We start from the raw sequence: 26,197 nt of genomic DNA, 5'->3' as shown, positions 1-26,197 counted from the left end.
AGTTCCCCTCATCTGCTCAAGAGACGTGAGACACCACCTATAAAGTTTTTTCAGGTATTCAGCAGCTACGTGTTTCCATCCTTCTCTTGTAAAAACATGGTACTGGCAAGATCTGCAGGAGCCACGGCTATATGTGCCCTTCCCGTAGCCCTGCCCAGGGCCAGGAAACTTGTAGGTGTCGAAAATGTTCATGGCACGAGAGTGAATGAATGAATGATTCCAGTAGCCAGGGAAATTTGCTAGGTATATCTGGACTTTGTAAATACATATGAATAACTCTTTGATTAAAGTACAAAACTGTGTTTAAAAGTTATGATTTGCCTTAAGAAGAGTTTGTTCACTTTTTATTTCATCTTGTACCCAGTGGAATTGGCACTTTATCAGCAGGTTGTCAAGATAGCAGCTTTCTGTACTGACTGTCAGGTATCTTTTTCTGTCCTGTTTTAGACCCTTCACACCTTTAATTATTTTTTTATCCTTTGTCGTCATTAGACTATCTTTTCTTAGGCAGAGCAGTTTTTCTGAAATCTTGGAGGTTTCCGTTTCAGATGATGCGGTGAGATGTTTAGTAATTTAAGCTGCACGCCCCCCCAACCCATCCCCTTCCACCTAGTATTTTCACCCAAGAGGCCCAGTTGGGGTGTTTGTCTTCCAAAGACACTGCCTTCTTCACGAAGTCATCCTAAAAATAACTGCACTTAACTAGGACATTTTATGAATTGTTTCAGACTTTTCTCAGACCAGTCTGAAAGCAGGATACTATTTCAAACAGATACAGTGAGCCTTGAACCTGATCACACACAAGGCATCTGTTACCCTGTCCGAACTGCGGGGAGTTGATAAGATTGCCTCAAATCGCAGTGTGCGGGTAAAGGCTAAAAAAGCTTTGGGTGCAGCAAACAGCAAAACCAACCAGCCAGGGACTGAATATAGAAGTTTGGGGCAATGACTTGCCAGGGTGCCTAATTCTAACCTCCCATAGACTTTTGAAATTGACCATACCCTTCTCAATAGGATTCTCAGCATTATTTTCTCTCTCATGATTTTATATGTTGGAACCATGTTATTGCCTTCAAATTACTCAAGGAAGTACTTTCAAAACACGAAAAAAAGCACCTGGAACTCCCTGTGTGTGAGCAGGCCAGATGATGGTGGTGAACCCAGGTGGTTTGTAGAGCAGACTGCAGAGTCCCCGACCTGCATTCCTATCCTTCCCTCCACTTCTCGTGGTTCTCTCAGTCCTAGCAAACTTCTACTCATCCTGCAAAACCCAGTTCACATTTGACCTCCTCCGAAGCCTTTTCAGATTCCCTCTCCCAAGGAGAATTCATTTCTTGTTTTTCCAGACTACTCTGTTCAGAGTTCTATTCAATCTTTTGGCAGGACACTGTACTTTATCTTTTTATGGTTCTCTCCCTGACAAGACCAGGAGCACCTCAAGGGCAGGCCCACCTCCTCCCAGTGAGCAGCAGTGCCCAATCACAGGACTGCATGGCTACTCTCTCCCCCTACACTGGGGTCTCTGCCTGGAATGTGTACCTAAAAGTAATTCTGCCAAGTCCAGAGCTGTGGGCACCCCGGAGCCTGGCTGGCTACTAACTAACACGCTCTCTTCCTCTCATCCCCTAGGGCCGATGAAATTGAAATGATCATGACGGACCTTGAAAGAGCAAACCAGGTAGGATGCTTGATGGCTTCAGGGATAAAATCATATTAGCATAGCTATTTGTCGTCATGGAAGATGCTTCTCTCTAAGTTAGAAGCCAGTTATTCTTGTATTTTTTTACATACAGCTATCAATCTTAACACTTTTCCTGATGTCATAGAAATGCATGAAAAGTCACAGGCAAAGTCTTTGATGTGACCCAAGCATCCCAGACACCCCCTGGTTGGTGATGGTCCACTGGGAAGTGGCTCATACCCGCCTCTGTCCGTGTGGCAGCCATTGTGCTGCAGAGAAGTCCTTATCACTCCCCTCCGCTGGGTGAAGCTGCTTGTCTGGAGAGAGCCTTCAGCGGTCAGCCCCCTTTTGGCTGGTACTTAGTTGGCACAGGTGCCTTTCAGGAAGTCCTCAACAGTGTCTGGCACAAAATAGGCATACATATTGGGTGGCTCTAAATGCTTAGCTGCCTGGAGAATTTGGCCATCTGTAGAACCCCTTCCTTCTCTGAGGACTCCGTAGAACAATAAAATATTTTTACTCAGCAAATGGTGCTGCTGCTTTGGAAAGAAAGGGCTCTCCCCATTTATATTCTCTATTTGTGGGGAGAAATAGTCAAAGCCATGTTATTTCTCAGCCCTAGACTGCAGAGGCCATGGCCTCCCTCCACACTCAGTTGGACAGCTGGGCAGCTGCAGCACAGGAAAGCATAGTGCTGTGCCTCCATGGCCAGCAAGCACAGCCCCCACAGGGTGAAAGTCCTTTCTGGGTCTGTGGTCGCTGTTCCCCACCGTCCGCAAGTTCCACAGGGTGCCCGCCCCTTGGCTGGCATTGCTTACTCAGACCAATAAAATCATCCTTAACTGTGATTAAAATGTGAAGGTCATTTTATGCATAAGAATAATCCCAGGATGTGTGAATTTCTTCTTTCTTAAAGGAAAACTTTGTGGGTTCTGTATTGTATCCCCAGAATCACCACTGAGGACCTTGGGCCTGGCCCATAGAAGGCGCTCAGTAGAGATGCGTGGAATGAAGCGCCTGAGATAGCGTTATTACATGTAGTTATCCTGGTAATAGTAGAAAGAGCTGCCAATTCCTGAGTAACTTATTCTGTGCTACGTTGCCTGGCTCTGTTCTAAGCACCTCACATGAACGGAGTCACTTAAACCTCACTGCAGCCCACTAAGATCAGTGCTGTTATGATCCCCATTTTACAGATGAGAAAACCGAGGTCAGTGGCTGCTCATTGCAGAGCCAGGCCTGGAGCCTGTACTCTTCACCAGCACACTAGGGAACAGGCCATAGAACAAGGGCCCCCTTTGCCTTTCTTTCAAATGGTCTTGTTTCCCAAGTGCACCCATTCACACAGCTCCTGTAAAAGCACTGCTTCTGCTTCACCTCCCAAAAGTGCTTAAGTATTTATTTACCTTTACTTACGAAGCTAATCGACTTTGGGTCTCTGTTTTCACTCAGCACCACTCACCTTTGCAGAGACCTTAACTCAAAAGTAGTTACTGGAAGGTTCACCTTCTCTGTCACAGGATTGCCATTTGCGTTTCTCAAATTCCCACCCATCCACTCTCCCCAGTCTGGGGGTGCCTCCTCTTTTGATGGCACTTTGGGGTAAGCTCTGATTTGTGCAGCAGATAACCATATTCTGTGAATGTCAAATGCAGTCTCTGAGGCAGTCCCCAGGTACTACAGAAGTTTGGCCAAGTTGATGCAATTCTCAAAGGGCTGATGCCACCCGGGTAAGTCTCAGTCCTAGAAGACAGCAGGCAGGGCAATAGAGAGAAGGGTGCCACCTCCAAAGGGACACTTGGTTCATTTCCCAACTCAGTACTTCCTGCCTGTGTAGCCTCAAACAAGTCTCTTAGCTATGACTTGCATTTCTCTTCTTTTTTTTTTTAAAGAAAAAATATGAACTTTGAGGACATTATTCTAAAAAGTCATAAAAAGACAAACACTATGATCCCACTTACATGAAGTCCCTGAAGTAGTCACATTCATAGAGTTTAGGGTAGTGGGTGCCAGGCACTGGGGGAACAGGATGGGGAGTTGTTTAATGGGTACAGAGTTTCAGTTTGGGAAGATGAAAAGGTAATGGGGATTGGTTGCCCAACAGTGTAAATGTGCTTAACATACTAAACTATATGCTTAACAATGGTTACGATGGTAAATTTCATGTTATCTGTATTTTACCATAATTAAAATTTTAAGAAATTTTTAAGTGAGAGGAAGGGGAGGAGGGAATGCTAACTAGTACTTGCTTTGCAAGATTGTTTTGAAGATTAAAGGTAAAATGCCTGGGTCAGAAGTAGGTGTTTACATAAAGATTCATCCTATAGTTGCTAAAGAAGCACAGGTTTGGTGGGAGAATTATAAAGCCTGTTCTGGGGAAATCCTAGCATGGTGGGGTGGGGAGAGGCATAGGAGAGCTCTAACCAACAACTCAGGGTGAGTTACTAACCTGATGTGGCTTCCAGAAGAAATCATTGCAGCCTCAGGCTACATTAATAGAAATAGTTTCTAGAATGAAGGAGGTGGTGATTCTACACCACCTGCAACAATTAGTTCATCCCCAGGGAATAAGAATTTATCCTGGAAATCACACTGTAAGGAAAGCAGGTGCATGGAGTTCATTCAGAGTCCCCTCTGTGGCCAGGACAGGGAAGGGACCCTAACACAAAAGACACTAGGAGGTTTGGGGATATTCCTGATCTTTGGGGAGCAGAGACAACAGAGGGACTCAACACCAAGCTCCAGAGGAATAATTTCAGGAATGTGGGATGCTGAAAGATTACACAGGGAAAGGCCTAGTCTGGGGACATGGTAAGTTGTGTCCTTGTAGCTTCTCAGGGCTGGCCAGGAGAAGGGGTGTGGCTGTTTAATGGCTGAGTTCAGAGGCTGGTGGAAGGGAGTGAGCTCCCTGTCACCAGAATTGTGCAGGCCAATGCTGGCCAACCGTCACTGAGAATATGAGATGGGCCATCAGACAGAGTATGAATGGACAGAGGGATTGAACTAGGTGGCTCAATGGGTAGACAAGAACGACTCACAAGGAGAAAAACTCTGCAAGGAGGCATGAGGACACATACAGGCAGGCGAGGAGGGACATGATGAGCTCTGGGTGTTTAGGCCATTCCATAAGCCAGAACCAGAGGTTCAGAGAGGGAGAATGGGCCTATAGCAAGGGATCCAGCCAGGTGTGTGGAGGACCTCATCCTGAAAGCAGTGCAGAATCATGGGTGGAAGTAAGATATCAGATGAATCCTAGAAGGATCACTCTGGCTATACATTGGAGAATGAATGGGAGTAGAAAGACCAGAAGCCAGGGGAGCAGTAAGCAGCTGTTGTGATAGGTCAGGGCAGAGAAGACATGGGCCTGAAGTGCGGCGGTCCCAGTGGAGCTGAGTGGAGGTAGGCTAGGCAGGAGGAGGTCTACAGAGGGCCACACACCAGCATGGGCACAGCCAGACATCTGGTTCAGCCGCCTTTCCTATCCCCATCAGGGGAAACCCCCAGGAGGAGCAGTTTACTAGTTCATTGACATATAACGTTATTTTTGCTCAAGCTTTATAGTCACAGTGTTCTACTAAGACCTGAAGCTCTATTTTATTGCTGAAGTGCTTTTGTGTCTGGTGTGGAGAAGTAGAAGAGGGTCCACTACCGACCATCAGTTAGGTCCCGGTCTCATTTGCACCTGTTTGTTAAACTTCAAGGCACTTGCATTAATACTGTCGTAATTGGTGGCAATAAAGGTTCAGAACCTTTGAGGCTTCCTAGGAAATAAGAAACCACAACTGTGTACTCTCCAACCACATGAAACGCTGTCTGTGAGCCTAGTGACTGGGTCGGCTTCTCTGGCTGTGCCTCCACCTGCCTCTCCTTTCAGAGCAGCCACAGCAGGGTGGGAGGACGTTCTCTCAGTGAGTGCTCCCCCTCCTGCCCATCTGCCTGATGGTTAAGGAGGAGACTACTACCCTAACAGAAGACCCTCAGGTGGTGGTTCAGTTGGGAACCACAGTTTAACTTCATTAAGGAGGAGGAGTCAAGATTGAGAGAAATGCAAAGAGCAAAAAGAACTCAGTGCAAGGCGTGGCATTTTCTTTGACCAAGGTTTCCGTGTTCTGATGGGGAGTTTGAATCCCAGATCTCCCCATTTCCCACCCATGTGGCCTTGAGCAAATCCCCAGTCTCCCAGCACATGCTTCCCCACCTATAGATTGAGGTAATCATTCACACCTCTGAGAGAGCCCCCTCTCGTCAAACCCCCATTCATACAACAAATAGTTTTGAGCACCTGCTGCGAGCAGGCCCTGTTGGAGGTGCTGGCTTCATCTGGGCTCTTTGCCAGTAAGTTAGCCATGTGTGCACCCTTGGTCATTCCTTGGGTCTCCTGGGAACATTGGTTTCTTCGTATGATAAATTGGGCTTCCAGCCCAGGTCAGGTGGGCCTCAAGGCCTGGGGAGAGAGTCCCTGGGGCAGGAGGAAATAGGGAAATTGGCTCCTCTGGCTTTCCTGAAATTGTGATTCAGGCTATGACAAGTAAGATTTACATGGGTGGCCTTGGTGTAGTTCCAGTGTTCAGCCTGGCTGACCTGAGAAAGAAATCCAAACTGATACGCACTGAATCCTGGAAACATGGGCAGAAGGTCTGTCTGGGGACTTTGGTTGCCAGTGTAGGGCTAGTTTGGGACACATGGCAATAAATTTCTCAGTAGAGCTTCCTGAGCTCTCTCCAATGGAATCACTGAAGTGGGGTCGCCTCAGGGCTCTAGCTCCTCTTTTACTTCCAGCATTTACTCTCACTTCTCAGAAAAGTAAAGAAAGTAAGCAAGAGCCAGCAAGCGAAATCTCCCGGGAGAGCAGCTCAGGCAAGGCGCTATTCTTATCATGAGGTGGCTACTAAATCACACCCAGGGCTGTTGCCAGTTGCCTGTGGGAGCCCTGGCATTGGTCCCCAGACTCTGCCTCTGGAGAGACAGGGGAGGAGGGACCCCACCAGTGGAAACAGAATGGAGTGTCTGTCTCATAGCAGCCACATCTCTGTGTCTAGGGTTCCAGATCAGAAAACAGCACCGAAGTTTTCCATCTCCTGCCATTGATTCCAGTTCTAGAAACAACCAGACTTTATCTGATAGGTCTGTGGACATTGGGAAGATGGGAGACCCCAGAAACAAGTGGCACCACGGTGCTGACCCAGCATAGTACCCCTTTCTGCCTCAGGTGCCAAAGATGGGACTAAATTTACAACTATTGAATCTCCCTCTCTCAGCTGCTCTCAGTCCTGTTTTATTTTCAATTGCTCAGCTTTGTCCATGTTTGGCTGCACAAACCACCTCAGTTCATTTTTGTTGTTGTTTTGTTTTTTTATGTACTCAAGGTATAAAGCCTAAATAAATAATATATATCCTAAACAATCACAAAGCTGCAGTGGAGTAACCAGGCCCCAAGCCAAATGTGATTAGTGGCTGTGACCGTCATGGAAAGATCACAGAGCCACTCTGTACATGAACTTGGAAACGGAATAAAGTACAGCAGCTCTGGAGAAATTATGTAAACCGAGGGTGAAATCATTAACAGCTAGATCCCTGTTCTGTGAGCCACTGGCCTTTGATGAGACAGCACTCTGCTCTGAGCAGCTAAATGCTTGCATGAGATCCTGGTTGGCGACCTCCTGCCCAGGCTGCCGAGCGCTGGTGGTTCCGGAGCCAGCGTTGCCAGGCAGGTGGGCAGTGGTGCTGCCGCCTCGCTGCTACCAGAACACCTCCTCCACCAGGCTAAGAAATAGTTTTCCTAGGCAAAGAGACTAGAACTGTGTCAAAATGCACCTTATTCCTGGCAAAGTCATGGAGACATTATGCCCAAGTTTAGCTAACTAGAAAGCAAAGAGTAAACTTTCCGTAATAGGACATGTTTATCAGAAGAAACTTGGAGTGGCACATTTAGATATGACCTTGGGGAAATCTTTCTCACTGAAAAGACTTTCCTGCAGTTAGCATGAACTAGAAACCACCTTGCCATCTTCGCCACATGGTCACATTGCTGCCTTTCCTGGTGGGGGCTTCTAGAGGCTCTGGAGCAGAGAGGGAGGGAGGCGACTCCTGAGCACAGACAGACCAGGCACTGTGTGAATTAGATTGAATGCAATTCCAAGAGTTCCTGGAGAAGCAGGGCAGGCGGCCACCAGCACCACCCTGGCAGAAGTAACTGCTCTTGGGAATATCCTAATTTGTCTGTAGGCAGAACAGATAGATTTGTGCTGCCGTCACATGATGGGATAAAGCTGCCGGCCTGTTCTTATATAGCAAGATTGATCAGCGAGTACTGGGGCAGGCTAACTTCTTGTTTCTCTTTTTCAGTCTTTCTTAGCAATTAGTAGACACATAACGTCACACCACAAAATGAGAAAACACATGAAATAGCCCTGCTCAGCCAGGCTTTTCTCGTTAATCTTTTCTATTAGCAGAATGTAAGTCTGGTAGAAAGAATGAGCATGGTATTTCTCAGCCTGCGTGTCCAATGTGAATTAGCTACCGTTTCTCACCCACCTTAGAGTTTCATCTCATTGTAATTGTAAAATCAGGACAAGCCCATTAATAAAACCTTTCTGAATGAGCTCTGTGTACCGTACACTTCTGCAGATGTTAATACTTGCGAGGTCTCTGAGAGCGTGGCGGCGTTTCCATTTTGGAGGTGGGAAGGTGGAAGCTTAGTTAGGTAACTGTCCCTGGTCCCTCTCTCCCCAAATGCCCAACCTCTGCCCACTGCACCACAGTGCCCTCTCCCGTGGCGGACACCAGGGTGACCTATTCTTGCTATTCAGTGGGAAATCCTGATTGGCTATCCAGTGGCATTGATTTCCTTGGCTGGGAATTACATGCAAATGATAGAAGTGTTGACTCATTTCTCTTTGAACCTCCTTCCTGTAGTCAGCTCTGTTCCTCCCCACCCCCAGTGAGCCTGGGCCACCCTCCTGCCTCTGGCCCCAAATTGGCTTGCTGGCTGGAATGGCAGCATCGGCATTAGAAAACTTTGTCAGGTGAAGGGTTAAATGTGTTGAAATAAGCCTGGCCCTCACAAAAGAAGTGGCATTTACACCCTGTACATTTATGGAAATACTTGCCGAAGGAAAACAACCACAACATTGTGCATGTTTTTAGGAAGAGAATGGCCAGAGTGTCTTTAATTCACTGTTTACCCATGAGAATTACTCCCAGGAGTAATCCTGCAATAAAATCTTCTTGGTCTATGAGAAGAGAAAGAAATTGAATCAAAAGACTCCATTTCCTCTTGTATTTATTCAGTCTGGGAAATTCAGTGGGCCGGAGCATTACTATCAGCAGGGGATTCCTTGCTCCTAGCGTTAAATTACTGTCATAATCGCTCAATTATTTCTTCCTTGTACTGTTTAAAATAAAAATCCATCACATTCTATGTTTTTTTCTAGCATTTATTAGGTTGAGTGTTTAGGAAAATCAATTATAGTCAGTCAGGCATGAATTGATGAATGTTCTTGTAATAATTGTCAGTTGTTAAACTGAATGTACTTTCTCTTCTCACCCTTTTCATTTCCTTCAGAGGGCAGAGGTGGCTCAGAGAGAGGCGGAGACCTTAAGAGAGCAGCTCTCGTCAGCCAACCACTCTCTCCAGCTGGCCTCGCAGATCCAGAAGGCGCCGGACGTGGTGGGTAGCTGGGCCCTGTGGGGACTCTGTCTGCCTGGCATCTGTACTTCTGTTACAGCTGCTTTCTTCCTTTGCTTTTTAACGTCCCTTTTTTGGACTGTTTTAAGCAATACTGCTGCCTTGGTGGGGAATGCTTTTAACAATTTGGGGATGGAACTTGTTATAGAGTCGAAGGAAGTTTTGCTGATTCTGCGTCGATGCTCTGTGGTCAGCGTGACGCCCGCCCAGCATGGAGGTGGAGACAGATCCCATCACCAAAGGGAACGTTTTCCCAGCTAGGCTTGTGGGGTGGCGGCTGGCAGATGGGTGGAGATCTGAAACTGGAGCTTTGCCAAAATTATACAGGAAAATTGGCGGTTTGGTCTTCTCCTGAGTGTGTCCTTCCAGAGTGAGAAAAATTTCATGATGAGCTGGGAAAGCCAAGGAGATAATAAGGTAACACCCACTCTGAGTCAAATCCCCCAAATCTTGCCTGAAGTGTAGGCATTCAGGAAGAGTACGGCACTCATCCCAGTGCTTTCACCTCTTGGTTTTTCTAATATTGATAAAAATTTCTCTTAACTGGAACTTTCCCAGCTTGATCGAGGCGGCTTACAGCTATCAGATTCCAGACTCTTTCCTTCAGTGCTGAGCAGTTATATGGAGCAGCATCTAGTAAAGACCTGGATATGGGAGCTACGCCCCTGGGCTCAGACCCCACCTCTGTGACTTTGTGCAAGTCATTTAACCTCCCTGAGTCTCAATTTCATCATCCGTAAAATGGGTTTTTACAAGGGTTTCAGAAATCTGAGCAAAGCACACTGGCACATAATAAGTCCTCGGAAACCTTAGCAATTGCTTTTATGTGGTTGGCATCATTATCTGTGATTCAGGAGCCCTGGTTTTGAAGCTCAGTTCTGTCACTTTTTGTACAACTCCGGGGAGTTAAACTTCCTATCCCTCAGAGTTCCTGTGTGTAGAGTGAGGAATAAGTGATCCTGAGGTACCTTCAGCTCTGACAGCCTATGATGAGTGAACTGCACTCACAGGTGTCCTTTTCCTTAACACAGAGTTACAGAGCCCTTGCTGTGTGTGGGCCCATAGTGGGCACTGGGAGAGCAAGCCAGGCTCTTCCCGAGAGCATGATCGAATCAGGAAGGCTTGCTATTGTAGTGAGCATGTGTCAGTTGGGCACAAGTCAGTTTGACAGCCATTATTCCACCTACCCCGTAAGTGGGGTTTTGTTATTTCTTTATGGAGGTGAGGAAATGGAAGCTCCATGAATATAAGCCCCAGCTCCAGAGTGCGCGGACCCAGTGGCCACGCCAGGATTCAAGGGTGGGGGAGCTTCTGCCACCTTAGACTAGGACTTTTAAATTATTCCTCAGGAATGAGTCTAAAGCAGAGTTTTAGTTCAGGACCTCTTTTTAGAATGGATTTTTTTTCTTTCTTTACATTAACATTCAATAAAACATGATTTAAGTATCTCAGGGTATGGAGTAAAGTTCTCCAATTTAGGGACCATTACATCCTTCATGCTTCATGGATTCTGTTTCTAATTTTACCTGAAATGGCCCTTGGCTTGTTAACATCCCCTCCTCCAAGTTTACGTGGACTGGCCCCAGTGTCACAGTGAGGAAGCCCTCGAAGACGGAGTCAGTGTGGCTTCTCCTGGCCTGCATGGTGAATGCTGGTCCTCAGGAGAAAGCCGTCCGTCCCAATGTGTCCACACAGGGCTCCTGAGCTCAGTGCCTTGATTGAAAGCATTTCTGGCACTATCCTGGACTGTAGCAACCAAAACATTTCAGAAGGGAATGAATGTTTTTGCAGGTAGAGTAAGTTGTGGATCCTAGGGGTGCTTAAACACTTCATCATCGGCTAAGTGCAGTGTTTACATGGCACAGGTTCAGTCTTCCAGGAGCGGCCCTGCCAGGCTCCCTCGGGTGTGCATTCCCACAGTCAGCTCAGCCAGCCAGGGAGCAAGCACCGGAAACTGGGCCAGCAGGGGAATGTCTGTTGGGCTTGGCTGGCAGGACTCAGAAGAGAAACAGTAGACTCTATAGATCTAGCAAAGGCCCAAACCGATCTGCTGGGTGTCGTACTGGAATTGCCAGTTTTGGAAGGTGAGCTACCACTCAGAGTGCCTGCTCTGCGTGAGGGGCCCTGCTGGGGCTTTGTGCAGTTGCTTCATTGCTACCTCATGACACCGGGTCTTTCAAGGCAGGTTTTAGTATCCTCATACCACAGGGAAGGGAACTGAGAGGCTCAGAGGAGTTAAGTAATTTGCCAGACGTCACACAGCTAGAAAATGATCTAACTGGCATTTGATCATAAGTTTGTCCTCCAAAATCTACTCTTTTCCCCACATCCAGTACCCCTTCATGTGCATTAAATGAAATAGTATACTTGCAGGTCCTTTGTCAGGTAGTTACAAGACAAATATTATTTGTTCACTTTCTTAAACCTAAACAAACCATAATATTAGGAAGTATACCTGTCTGTCTCCCAGGTGAGTCTATCAGGTGCACACACTGCATAGACCCAGCCTACCTCAGCCGCTTGACGTTGGCAGGAATGGAGGTGGCAGTGAGAAAGAAGCAGCTGAGGTTCCCCTTCTCTCATCTTTCCCACTGGAGCAAATAGAGCTACGATCAGCCTCGACTCCAAGGATCTGTCTCACAGGCTAGGGTCCTAGGTGCACCATCATTTCACAATTCGGTTTTCCTCAATTAAGTAGCACTCCTGCATCTCATTCATGTTTAATATGAAAATGGCTGCAGGATAAAAGATGATTATCTAGCTTATTTCAACCTCGATGTTCTAATCTCAGTAGGAGGACTCACTAGACCATTGCACAACTTGTGATATTTCACACAAGCAGGTTGGGAGAGAGGAGGCGAATGGGTTCAAAGGGACAAAATTAAATGGACTACTGCGTCAGTAACTTCTGTTTTCTTGTTAGTTTTCCCTTTGGAAATACCACACACACACACACACACACACACACACACACACACACACACACTATCATCATCTTAAGCCCTTCCTTTTTTTATAATGTTCTTAGACTCTACAGAGCATTCCCATATATCCTCTCCTGGCTCCTGAGCCATCAGTGCCTTCCACTCCTGAGACCCAGCCCCCATGAGGAATGTAGGGGCCCTCACAGGCCTTGGAAGCCTGGGGTCATGGGACTATCTCTGCTGGGACAGACTCTCATGACCTCACTCTGGTGCCCACAGGGGCCTCTTGTCACACTTCCTTTAGAGGCTACAGTCCAAGCCAGGGTTCTGACCCCAAACCCTACCAGAATCACCAGGGAGTCCCAGGCCCTACTCCAGACCCTCTGAACCATGGTTTCCAGGGTGAGGCCCAGAACCCATATGTTTTCTAAAGCCCCCAAGTGGTTCAGGTGCAGCTGGTTAGAGGCCTGTATGGACACAAGGGAACCTATGGTCCTGGGCCTCCTCAAATCCTCTCAGTAATTATCTCAGCAGCATCCAAGCCGCCTGGCACCAACCTCTCTGCAGCTGTAAAGGCACCCTTCCTCTCAGCCCCTGTTCACCCTGTCATACAACTTCCTTTCTAGCTATGTCCTCAGACTGAGAGGCCCCAGCTTTGTCATCCAGGCGCAGGCCTCTCCTCCACCTGCAGCCTGTGGATCATTTCCTGCGACCTTGTTAATTTCTTTCTTAGTTTCCCGTGTGTCTTCACAGTGAGACAATAAGGATGTTCCTAGTGTGTGGGAGGAGAGTGAGCCACATTTGGGCTTGGAGTAGGGTGATCTTTTCTATCTGATTTCCAAGGCTTTACTGCTTTGGGGTATATCACCTCATCTCATTTAGTTTATGCAAGGCACAATGGTTTTTGCTATGTTATAAATGAGGAATCTGTGGCCCAGGTTCCTGAGTTAGTTCACACAGTCAGCTTGTGGCCAGGCCACACTGGGCCTCAGGAGTTTAGCAGATGGTCCTCTGGGACTGCCTATGCCAGGTTCCCATCCTGGGCCCAGGTTCAACACCGAGAGCTGCCGTTTTTACATGTACAGGGTGTGGCAAAAGTAGGTCTACAGTTGTTCATATAGAAAATAATAATATAAGTATAAACTCTGTGTTTCATATATTCACAACTATAAACCTATTTTTGCCCACCCTGTATTGTTTGAACCACTTGCCCCTGATATAGTAACTTGCTTGCCTGCTGAAAAGCCCAGATCACCTTTAGGCTTGTTTTACAGACTCTTCCCCTAAGAGCACTTGAAACAGTTTTTATGCTGGCATCCCTCAGGTTGGAAAATTGATAAATAAGTTAAATTAGATAACATGGTTCATTCTACCCACCCTGAGACCAACCTCCCTGAATGTCACTGCCATTGTGCCACTCATTTCCCTCACCAGTCCAGGCAGCTCTGGCACCTGCTGATTCTCCCAGGCAGAATCACCAACATGCCCTTTTCTGAGCTGGCCTCTCAGCATCAGTCCCTCCTTGTGCCAGCTTCGTGTCCTTTCCAACCTCTGTGCCCACCTGTGGTATCTACTCTGGAATGGAGCCCCTCTTCTGATGAGATCCACCAGCCCTTTCCCACTGTTGGGGTTCACCTCCGCATGCTTCTTTCACTGTTCTAGATGCTAACCCCTGGCACTGCCAGAGGACTTGTCTTAGGCCCCTGACCTTGATCTGCCCAGTGTGATCAAGGATGGTACTCCCCTAACTCTGTGGTAGAGGAGAGTTTTGTTTTTATTTTTTAATTTCCAATTGATATTATACAAATCAAAGAAACAGGAAAGAATCATTTCTTTGCACATAAAACTTTACATTCTTAAATGGTAAGGGCCTTAGTTTCCCAGGAGGGAGATGTGCAAAATTATTTCCCTGGGTGACTTGCTGTCCCCAAATGTGAAAACCCCGTAACAAGCACATCATGCATAGAGTGGCATGGCTGTCCCTGCCAACTGGGCTGCAACTGCCGTTTTCTTTTTGTTTTTCTTCTTTTTTTAATCCTCACCCGAGGATATTTTTCCACTGATTTTTTTTTTTTTTTTTTTTTTTTTTTTTTTTTTTTTTAGAGAGCAGGAAAGACAGAGAAATATTGATGTGAGAGAAACACATCGATTGGTTGCCTCCTGCACAAGCCCTGACCAGGGCCCTGGCCGGGGAGGAGCCTTCAACTGAGGTATGTGCCCTTGATCGGAATCGAACCTGGGACCCTTCGGTCCACGGGCCGACACTATCCACTGAGCCAAACAGGCTAGGGCGCAGCTGCTGTTTTCTACCCCAGTATAGGCAAGATCAAGGAGTGAAGTGAGCCCAGGCCTGGTATCTCAGTTGGTTAGAGCACTGTCTCAATATGCCCAGGTTGCAGGTTCAATCCCTAGTCAGGGACATGCAGCAGATGACAGCGAGGATGATGGCATTCATTCTACACTGCAGTGTGAGCTGCCCTGAGTCTCTGCTGTCACATACAGATTTATCCTCCCCATTCCCGTTGCCATGCCCCAAAGTATATCCACCCTGCAGAAAAGCTTCCAGAATCATTCAGGAGCCATCATTACTTTGAAAACGTACTACATTGGCCAAAACCGGTTTGGCTCAGTGGATAGAGCGTCAGCCTGCGGGCTGAAAGGTCCCAGGTTCGATTCCGGTCAAGGGCATGTACCTTGGTTGCAGGCACGTCCCCAGTGGGGGGTGTGCAGGAGGCAGCTGATCAATGTTTCTCTCTCGTTGATGTTTCTAACTCTCTATCCCTCTACCTTCCTCTCTGTAAAAAATCAATAAAATATATTTTTTAAAAAAAAAAGGAAAAAAAAAAAGAAAACGTACTACATTGGTCCTTAGGAAGTGGAATTACAGATTTAATTTTTCTCTTTTTTTTTTTTTAATACCTTTTCCCTGTTTTACATATTTTTCACAATGAACAAATTGAGGAAGGGGGTAAGTTTTTTAAAAAATCAATCATCATACCCTAGCCAGTTTGGCTTAGTGGATAGAGTGTCAGCCTGCAGACCAAAGGGTCCTGAGTTCAGTTCCAGTCAAGGGCACATACCTTAGTTGCAGGCTCCTCCCTGGCCCGGGCCCTGGTCGGTGCTCGTGCAGGAGGCAACCAGTCGATGTGTTTCTCTCATATCAATATTTCTCTCTTCTACTTTCTCTAAAAAAATCAATGAAAAAATATCCTCAGGTGCGGATTGAAAAAAAAAAATTAATCATCATAAGAATTTATAAGCAAAGGAGTCCCAAATGTGCATCTTCCACATCTTTTAAGTCTTATTAAAATGCTGAGTCTAAAATTCAATTTGTCAAACAACATAGCATCTAGATAGCTCTGTAAGGAACTGAAAGACATTGAGTCCTGTCTGGTGAGAGAGATCTGAATGCTTTGGAGCATTCCAGAGCCTTCCCATTTGTCATTCCCCTGGCTGAAGCACTCATCCCCAGCCACCAGCATGGCCCTTTCTGTTGCCTTCTTTAGATCTTTGCACAGATATCACCATCTCATGAGGCTTTTACTGACCATCTTATTAAAACCCCAACTGCCTCTCTCAAGTCTGACCCCATGACCTCTTCTTGCTTCAGCTTTTCTCTGGCACTTTATGCTGCTAATAAATTCATTTAGTGCACTTACCCACCCACCCATCCCACTGACTAGAAGCCCCGTGAAGAAAGGGATGTCCACCCTTAGTCCACTGCTGTGTGCCTGATACTCATAAATGCTTGTTGAATGGACAAACCCGGTGGATGGCAGCAGAAAGGATGGAAGGGTGGTGTGGGGAAAGCAGTCAGTAGGTCCTTCCATGCAGAGGCAAGAAGTAATGTCTTACCATGAGCTCACCGTCCACATCCTCCCATCTGCCTGTTTTTGCCGCAGTTGCCAGCACAGCTAACCCCACACCTGCCTGAGCTGGTGCAGTTTTGTCATTTCCTTTCTCCTTCCCAGGAGCAGGCCATAGAGGTGCTGACCCGCTCCAGCCTCGAAGTTGAGTTGGCCGCCAAAGAGCGAGAAATCGCCCAGCTAGTGGAGGACGTGCAGAGACTGCAGGCTAGCCTCACCAAGCTGCGGGAGAACTCCGCCAGCCAGATCTCCCAGCTCGAGCAGCAGCTGAGTGCCAAGAACAGCACACTCAAAGTAAGGGCACCATGGGGGCCGACGGGCAAGGGAGGGCTGGATGTGCACTTGCGTACCCTTTGCCTTCCTCCACACACGGCCCTAGAGGGAGCTTGGGATTGGCCTGCATGATGGTTCTGGCTTCCCACCGACACCCTGAGAGCTCTTCAATGGATGCTTCTGCCCAGCGTCTGGGACGCCCAGTGGGTGTAGTGATCATGGCAGGAGGCCTTGTCTCAGAAGCTGCCTTCTTGGCCCTGCCTTGATTGCACAGGTATTCTTATTTTAGTGGTCTGCAAAGGCAATGGTTAAAATTCTCTCTTTTAAAAGCAAAAGTGACTGCATGGATATTTCTTAGTCTGAGCTCCAACCATCAACAAGCTTTTCCCTCCAGTCAGAACAGATAACAAGGCATGAGGCTCCCTGGAGCACCTCAGTCAGAAGCATGGGTGTCTAAATTCCATCAGAGTTCTTTTTTGGAAGGCATCACATCTGGAATTGTCAACAAATATGGCAACCTTGAACCTCTGTGAAGCAGCTAGAAGCAGAGTCCTGGCACCCAAGGCAGGGAGATGGGCTTTGAATCCCTCTGCCAGCTCCAGCCTGGGCAGCACCTTCAGCACTTGGTGGAAACCCCATCCTCAGTGCCCGCCCACCCACGGCACTACTTTTCCACCTGAGAGCTGCAGCTGGCAGTGCTGGACCTGGAGGCTCTGTGTGCTTCTTGGGTGGGTAAGAGTGGCTGTCAAGTTCGCAGGCCGTCTGCATAAACATGCCATTAGTCCACTCCACTGGGCTGCCCAGGCACACTGAAATGTGAGCTCTGCCTGTGCCCAGATGAAATGAAAGCAAGAGGTACCCTGAGCCCCCTGGGCCATACTCTCAAGCTGCAAGATCATTTTTTGTCCCTCAGGCCTGGGCCGTACCACAGCAGCCCAAAATGTGTTACTTCAATACAGCTCACACAGTCGGCCTCTTTCCTCCCAGGCAGAATCCCAGCAGCCCAGACAAAAGCTAGATCCTCGTGGGGTTTCTCATAACTTTGTGTCCCAAATGCAGAACCTGGAATCTTTTTCATTATATTGAAATATATATACTTTACTTAAGCTATTTCCTATCATTTGAAGTTACTTAGTGTAATTTGAAGATAGTCCTGGGACCCTAGATTCTTAGCATGTCGGAGCCAGAGAGCCTCCTCAGAGTATCTTACCAGCACAGGCTCAGCCCCTGCTCCCAGGCCAGACTTTCCCCTTCCCCACTCTGCTGTCCCTCCATGAGGCCCACTTGGGCTTCCTCCTGCCCCCACTCAGCATCCATTTGTGGGATTCGTGATCGAATGAATGGATGAATGCCAAGTATAATCATTGTATGCTAAATAAGTGGATCAAGCTTAATTATAAAAATGTCAGGACAACTTTTTCTTATATATATAGAGTAATTCTGGAATGTAGTTTAGAGCCATCTTGATTTTTTTTCTATTGAAAGTTTTCTTCTTGACACATGACCATGTTTCTGACCCAGAGCTAAGTTCCCAACAAGTTTGTCCTCATGGCAACTTGCTGGTACTGGCAGAACCCACAGCCCGAGAAACTGCCAGGTGCCTGGGCTCCTTGGGGAAGATAGTCCTGTGACTGGGAAGATGTTTGAGACCTAGTCACATTTGTCATCAACCATGGCATTTATTTCTTCATGGTGTCTTTTTCTCTCATCAGCCTGCTCAGTGAGTACTAGTGCTCATTTTTTATTTCTAGATTAAATCTAATTTTCTCGTTACAGCCATTTCTGTCCCTAGCATTGGCATTATTATTAGATAATTTGCCTTTCTCTCCTCTGTTACCATTAAAGGGTTTGACTCAAATGCATTCTGCATTGGACTACATAAGAGGGAAGCTGTAGACCTTGCATTTTTTATTCTAGAGCAATTTCTTCTAAACCAGTTAAGGTTTTAATGTTTGCCTTCACAAAAAATGAAACACAGTTTTCACAAATGAATGTTCTTTATCCATATCTTGGGGGAAATCTTTAATACTGTGCAGTTAATGAAACAATTCGGCAATACTTCTTCCAAAATTATTGCTCCCTTATCTTCATCTGATCTAATAATCAAAACATATCCTCTAGTAACAAGACCTCTCTGGTTTTAATTATCTTAACCCCTTCTCGCCAGGAGTGAAGACCTCCCCAATATCGAACTGCACACAAAAGGCATTAGCCTTCCCCTAAGGAGTAAGGTTAATTGAATGAGATACCTTCCCAGGGCTCTTTCCCCCCCTAATGTGTATAATTTATAGTCTCAAATCTAAACTAAGCAGCAGTACAATTATTAGGAAAATATTTTATGAATGAGGCCTGTCAAATTGACAGCCCGATGCTTTTGCAACAGGGGTTTGTGACCCAGCGGTGGTGGCCGCACAGAAGCAGCAGCAAGCCGTCCTGAACTCCCCGGGGCTCTCCTCTCCTCCTCCCTCCCCCACTCCTTTCCTCCCTCCCCCCGCCCCCAGCCCTTTCCTTCTTGGACCATGTTGTCCAGCTTTGGGGACACTGTGTGGGGCTCAAATTGGGATCAGTTTGAGGATGCGGCAGCTTCCAGCCACCTAAGCATCTTGGAGTTGTGGGTGCTTTGCCATGAACATTAACAATGGCCTTTGAGGCAAATGCTAATGACAGTCACAGGTGGAATGTGGGAAGTTGGTCTCACAAGGGCAGATGGCTTAAGGGCAGAATCTTTAGACTATTGAGATTACTGAGAGTCTTTTGTCTCTCTCGGCACACTCTGTGGTAGCTCTCTGTAATGGAATGAATCTGGGGGCTAATTGGTCACCTGCTCTAGCACCTTGAAGCTCACAATCTCTGTGAATGAGATTTCTTTCCTTCACTTAGACAACTGATTTGTAATGTTTTGAAGCTAAATTGACAGTTGGATGTTTACCAGTCTTTCCCTCCCCGTGTTTCGCTTTTTCAAGCCAAGTTCACCATAAACGCATCACTCTCCATATACAGTGGTACGTCCTCCAGCCTTCAAATAGACGTGGAAATAGACTCAGAAGCGGGAGATGTTTCCTCCTGCCTCGCCTACCAGTGCTCAAGCACAGTGCTACTTGTAACATACAATTCTGTATTCGTAATTAATGAGATAACCCACTGCTGTTAGAGGGCTGCTATTTTTGATAACTCTATTCTGTGGTCTTCTGTTGGGATACTTTAAAACAGAGGCAGTATAGCCCTGGACGGTGTGCTCCGTGGTAAGAGCATCAGCCTGCGTGCACACCAGAGGGTCGAGGTTTCAATTCAGGTCAAGGGCACATACCTAGGTTGCAGGTTCATTCCCCACCCCCAGGGCATGTGTGGGAGGCAACGGTTAATGTGCCTCTCCCTTCCACTCTCTGTAGAGGATCAATAGAAAAAATATTCTCACTCCTTGGGTGAAGATAAAAATAAAATAAAATTTTAAAAACTAGAGGCAGTATAATTAGGCAGTCACCTACATTATGCTCACTATAGCACAGAAAACATTGCTACCAAAAGCTTCCATTTAAAATTATATTTATAAGAAAAGATAGCTAAAAGGATGCCAGTCTCCCATAGGGAGAAATTACATCTTTGGGCAGGTGTATTACAGTGACCTGCAGGACTGCCTCTAGGCTGCGCATGCCTCCCCAACCCTCTGGGCCCCTCACCCCACCTCCTGATGTGCTGGTGGTCCTCTTGAGCCACTGTAGAGCATGCTGTGTCCCTTAGGAAGTTGGGATGGGAACAAAAGACTGATTACTGCTTCTCTACAGTCATTCCATGCCTTTAATTCTGAACGCTGCCTCTTTGATTACATAAGTTTCCTCACCAGGCAGTGTGTTGACTCTGCATAAAAGATGCCCTCTATAATGTTTTAACAAGCATCTTAGCAACATCGCAGTGTATAAAGCTCTAACATCCACATCTCATTTACACTCACTAGGCAAGCAGTCATGATGAGCGCTGCTTTGTGGAGGAGGTCACTACGGCTAGGAGAGGCCAGGCCCTGTAGTTTCTAGCCTGGCGCTGTATATGGGAGACCCATGCATATGCCTCCACTGCACCCACCCACCACCATAGGGGAGACTTGCCCTGGATGGCACAAGCATCTGCATCCTGAAAGCAGAGGAGCCTAGGACCGACCTCCCAGAGCCTCGCCCTGGTTGGGTCTTGAAGGCACTGTGAGCAGATTGGAGGAAAGGTCAGTGAGCTTTCCATGGGGAGGAGGAAGGCAAAGATGGTACCACTCAGAGAGAGCAGTGGTGAGGCCCGGGGAAAGCAATCTCCAGAAACCAGAAGGGCTGTGCTAGGATCGATATGGGGCTGGAGGTTTCAGTGGTGTCCTGTAAATCGCTGTGAACCAGAGGGTGTTACTGAAGATGCATCAGGGAGCTCATTGTGGGAATCTACAATGAATCCTCTTAGAACGATGCATGTGCTCTCGTCACTTGGTGAGTAAATCCAGATGTTTCACTTGCATAGTCCCCAGCTTGCAGCACCCTTAGCTGACCATGACTACAATGTCCAGATGGCCTGTATTGGGCCAGGACCCTCCTGCTGTGTGATGACACCATTCCACCCTGTACCTGGGTCACACCTAGATCACAGCTCGAGGAAGTTGGAGGTGACCTGTGACAGGGTTACCATAGAAGGGCTCCTCTTTTATCCAGAGCCACCCTTCTCCTGCCTGCAGCAAGCGCTCCAACATAACCGTCACTCTCTCCGCCAACCCCCTATCTGGCTGCGGTCTCCTCTTTTCATCTCGAATTCTCAGCATCCATGTGTGCACAGCACCCACCCAGCCATCCCTGGGCTTCTCCCCTTGCCCAGCATCAGTAGATCCTACCTCTCACCAAGGAACAGTGGGGACTGGAGGGGGTCCCCATTTAGGTGAAAAGGAGGCACACACTGCCTAGTCCTTGACCCCAGAAAATCTGTATCAACCCCAGGAGCTCTGCCTCAGACCCCTGCCCTGGACCAGGGAACCCAGTCACACTTGCTCAGCTCCGACTGGTGGCCCCTCAGCCCAGGGTTCCAGGTGAGTACCAGGCGTCTCACACCGACACCTGAACTGCCAGTCTTCAGACAGCACTGCTAAGAGCCTGGCTCTGATCATCCTGGAGGAGGAAGGTGGAGCTGTCTGCAAACTGCACCATAGTCACCTCTCTGGCCCACAGTCTGTTTTATTGCAAAGAGGGACTGCTATCTTGACCCCTCGCTGTGCGGCCTAGAAGATGAGGCCTTTCCCAGGTTCTTTGTATTTGTCTCCTGTGCCAGGGGCCCCTTAAGTTGGTAGCCCCAGAGCATGGAAAGCCCTGTGGTATAACTTGACTAAGACAGATATCGTTTATAAGTGTAGTGCCTAATTTGCTACACACCAAAATACTTTGCATTTTAAATTAAATTTTCTTATATTTGAGTCTTAGCCAGGAATTTAAGAACTTCATATAGCACCCTCTCCCCTACAGGAATCCCGTGCCATTGTCTCCCCCTTTCATTCTCCGACAGGCCTACATCTCCTAAACTCTAAGTAACCCCACAAGATTTGCAACCAGGGGAGCAATGAGCAGCACAGCTCATCCCGGGCTAACCCCCTTTCTCTGACTTCCCAGTGAACTGAAGCAACCCAGCCTAGGCTCTCCTATTACTTCTTCTATGTCCTTCTTCATTTCACTATCCCAAGTGTGTTCGCTGCGGCCAGTACATGCTTGCTTGCTTGCTAAGCCCATCACTCAAGGGCACAACTCAGCCAGGCTGGAACTGGGCTAGCAACCTGTTTCTGACATGTGGCCATTTCTCACCTGTCTGTGTAAAGCCCATGTGTGTTGCTTAGATAAGTACCTTTTCAGGAAGATAATCTGGCTCCCAAATTCTGCATTCATGGAACTGGATATAGGGCTGCCTTTCCTGCCATCAGCATTTAAGAGCCAGAATCTCTCCGGGCACCTGTGTTCCTTCCCCATGGATCTGCCACAGAACAATGGGGACATTGAGAGATGACATTGGGATGTGGAGAACGTCATAAACAGAGCCCCTGGATTCAGAACCACAGAGCCTCTTCAGAAACAATTTAGTCACATTCAAGGGTAAAATAATAATAGCTAGGGTAACAATAATAACTGCCATTGCCGAGTGCTTTACCATGTGCCACGCACTGCACTAAGCACTTAATACGCATTATTTGATTGAAACCTCACAGCAGCATGATACTGTGTGCATCACTGCCCCCATTTATGAACAAACTGAGGCCTAGAGAACTTAAGTGTCTTGTGAAGGTCTCCCTGCATCTGCGAGGTGCCGCCCAGCCTGTGAGGCTCAGCGTAGCCTTGCAGGAGGCTCTGCCTGGCCTCAGCACACCAGCCTTTCACTTCCTCCCAGAGTTGCTGCAGGCGGGCAGGGTGGCCTCCGCTCTGACAAGGTCTGATTGTAGAACTCAGTGATTCTTTTTCTTCCTTTGGTCAGACAGATAGATGCCTCTGCAGGGTGTTGCAACAATTAAGTAAGATAGCGGGATGCAGAACCAAGCATAGAACTGGGCCTACCTGGTGAACATTAGCAATTCTGAGAGAGGAATCTTTGTCCAGCGAGAACGGCAGACTAAAGCACCTGTTGCCCTTTCCAAATTGAGTCTTGGAAGTAGACTTTCCAGGTACTCAGCAAGGAGTTTCTGGTCAAAGAACTGAAATGAGGACGTTTGGTCTTTTTTCCATGATGGGCATTTACGGTGTCAGAGGCCAGTGTTCAGCCCCAACCTATGCTTCCTGGCACTCTGTGGAGACTTCTGTGAGGACAGGCTGAAGTTCTCACAGGTCAGGACAAGCTTGGTCAGACCTCCATCCATTTGCCCAACGAGCAGAGACATCGTCAGAGCTTTTATAGACGTGGTCTTGGGTTCTTAATTAAGCTGGTGGGAGAAATTTCAGTGGAAGCTGTTTAGTTCTCAGTGAATGCTTATACCCAACCAAATTACAGACTCCAGTCCTAGAGCCTTCTGATCAGGGCCAACCTCAGGTCTGCAAAAAAAGACCTGCAATTGTGCTCTCAGAAAAATGGACTGGGACTTGGCGACGGTAATGGTCCCACATCCAAGGCCCACCGTGCCAACATTTGCACCCTGTCCTTGTCTTTGTGCCCCTTAGCTAAACCCTTTAAGGTCATTGCTGCTATCCCATTCTACAGACCAGAAGTTTATTAACATGTCCAACGTCACCCAGGTTGCAAGAGACAGAACTGACTCCAGGTTCACTGACATGCTGGGTTCTAAAGTGCTCCATGTTTTCCCCTCTCACTGCCTTTCTTTCTTTCTCCTGATCTCTGAACATGACCATGTTTTATGTGTATCGTATCCAGTGTCAGTGAATTCCTCAATCTGAAAAGTGTTTCTGTATCCCAGCAGCACCGGATAATCTTTTGTTTGGGAGGGTTGGCACATTAGTGCTTCCTGCTATTCCACCATAAAGAGAAGAATGAAGTAATCATTTTTTCATGAGCACCTTCTGAGAATCTTTTGTCAGAAAATGAGTGCATGCTACCCCCTGCTTGATTATGGCTGAGAAACCATTATAAACATAACGTTGGCAAGAGGTCTTATAAAGAAACTAGGGCAGCACAATTTTACGCAATGGAAAATACACCAAACTGCCAGTAAATGCAGTGGAAAAGTGGACTAAATGACTTTTGTTTACAGAACACCTGAATTCTTGAAACAGCGAGCAGGGTGGGATTCAGGCAAATGTCCAAACTGATGGCCACATGAGCATCTCCTCCTTCAACTCCAGCATGTTCCCAGTTGGCTTTAAACTGAGATTGTAGTTGTGGCTGATCAAGCCAAAGGCGAATGGAAGCTCTGGAGATGGGGAGGTGCTTTGATTCAGGCCCAGGAATTGGTTCACCCCAAGTTTGGGAACATGCTAAGTCGTTAGAACCCTTCCCCGCAACCTGGGTCTTTGTGTTTTTATTAAGCTGCTTATTTCCCCTACAGAGCTTCCTAATGGGGAGAAAAAAGCAAACTAGTCCAAAACACCTTCATAGAGGGAAGCGCCGCTGCTGACCTCCCTATGCCAAAGGCCTTCCTGGCAAGAAAGCCTGTCAAGCTCTATGCTGAAACCATCAGTGAATGCCCAGCGAGCACACAGACACTCTTGGAGCCTATTAGAACATCGCCCTGCTTGGGAAATGTGCTGTCACTCCCCTATACCCCTGGACAGAGCCCCTCACCTTTCCTCTGAAGGGCCATCAGGGGATCTGCTGTGGCCCTGCTGGCTAGGGCACCTTCGGAGGGCCCTCCCCACAGGGTTCAGAACTATCAGGGAAACACTGACCACCCAGCTGAACAGGCCTCTGCTCCTAAGAGCCCCTGCAAGTGCTTTTTCCTGATGCCTATCTGATAACAGCCTCAACAACAAAGGGGCTGTATCTTTGGTTTGCAGGGTCCATTAAGGGTGTTGACAACTGTATGTAGCAGCTAGCCAAACATGGTTTGTAAAAAGCCACTTGCTGTTTTTACAATACTAGGAGAGCATCTCTTCATTCTGTTTGTCATTTCATGGTATTCGTACAAAATGGCCTTTTCCTTACTGTTTTCCAAATTTTATGTTACAGCCTTATATTGACGTGTGTGTGTGTGTGTGTGTGTGTGTGTGTGTGTGTGTGTGAATGCCTCTGTCCACTAACATACGTGCTCACACCAGACCACAGAGTGAAGAACAAGAGATGACACCATACATTATCAACTTTCATTTGTACGTTTTTGTGTTGCCTCTCAGGGACCGCTGGATGTTTTACAGGCAATGTAGTCAGTGAAATCTGTTTAGTCCATCTGGGCTGCCAGAACAGAACACCATAGGCTGGGGGACTTATAAACAATAAACACGTATTTCTCTCCATCCTGGAGGCTAGGAAATCCAAGATCAAGGCACTGGCAAATTTGGTGTCTGGTGAGAGCTCCCTCCTGACTCCCTGCTTCTCTCTGTGTCTGCGCAGGGCAGAATAGAATAGGCGAGGGAGCTCTCTGGGCCACTTTTATAAGGCCACTAATCCCATTCATGAGGGCTCCACCCTCATGACCTAATCACCATCTCCAGATCCATCACAGTGGGAGTTAGGATCTCAACATATATGCATTGCCAGGAAGCGGGGAGGGTGGCAGAAAGACACAAACAGTTTATAGCAGAGTCCATTGACCTATTTCAGACATGGCGACTAATAAAATCCTCTCTCTTTTTAGCAACTGGAAGAAAAACTCAAAGGACAGGCTGACTATGAAGAGGTGAAGAAAGAACTCAAGTAAGTGTGAGATGCCTGCTCAGCCACTCAAGAGCCAGAGCTCACTGGGGACATTTGCTAAAAAACACCATGGTCTTAACTGGTTTGGCTCAGTGGATAGAGCGTCGGCCTGTGGACTGAAAGGTCCCCGGTTTGATTCCGGTCAAGGGCATGTACCTTGGTTGCAGGCACATTCCCAGTAGGAGGTGTGCAGGAGGCAGCTGATCGATGTTTCTCTCTCATCGATGTTTCTAACTCTCTATCCCTCTCCCTTCCTCTCTGTAAAAAAATCAATAAAATACATTAAAAAAAAAAAAAAAAAAAAAAACACTATGGCCGTGAGTGGGCAGCCTCAGATCCTTGGTTGCGACATCAGCAGATGCTGCACCACAGGACCGTGTTCTGGGCCGCCCTGGGTGTTTGCCCTGAGGCCTGTGCCTGAATTATTGGGCTTTTTATAAAACTGTGCATTTTAAGTAGACCAGTATGCACA

The 26,197-nt window shown here is 47.3% G+C and overlaps 1 protein-coding gene across 4 annotated transcripts in view; it reads left to right on the top strand.

The window, feature by feature from the left end:
* CUX1 (cut like homeobox 1) overlaps positions 1-26,197 on the top strand; it is a 365,895-nt gene that overhangs the window by 261,862 nt on the left and 77,836 nt on the right. For 2 of the 4 annotated variants that reach the window (XM_080682650.1, XM_080682652.1), the window contains exons 9-12: positions 1,630-1,678; positions 9,246-9,350; positions 16,270-16,452; positions 25,667-25,725. In XM_080682650.1, the coding sequence (XP_080538776.1) occupies positions 1,630-1,678; positions 9,246-9,350; positions 16,270-16,452; positions 25,667-25,725 (396 nt within the window). Of the gene's footprint in view, positions 1-1,629; positions 1,679-9,245; positions 9,351-16,263; positions 16,453-25,666; positions 25,726-26,197 lie in introns of all 4 variants that reach the window. The other 2 variants (XM_080682649.1, XM_080682651.1) reach the window with 1 other exon arrangement.

The sequence above is a fragment of the Plecotus auritus genome (genome assembly GCF_963455305.1).
Source record: "Plecotus auritus genome assembly, chromosome: 7".
NCBI classification, from domain to species: domain Eukaryota; kingdom Metazoa; phylum Chordata; class Mammalia; order Chiroptera; family Vespertilionidae; genus Plecotus; species Plecotus auritus.
Note: the sequence above shows the minus strand (reverse complement) of the source record. Positions and strands in the feature narration are given on the sequence as shown.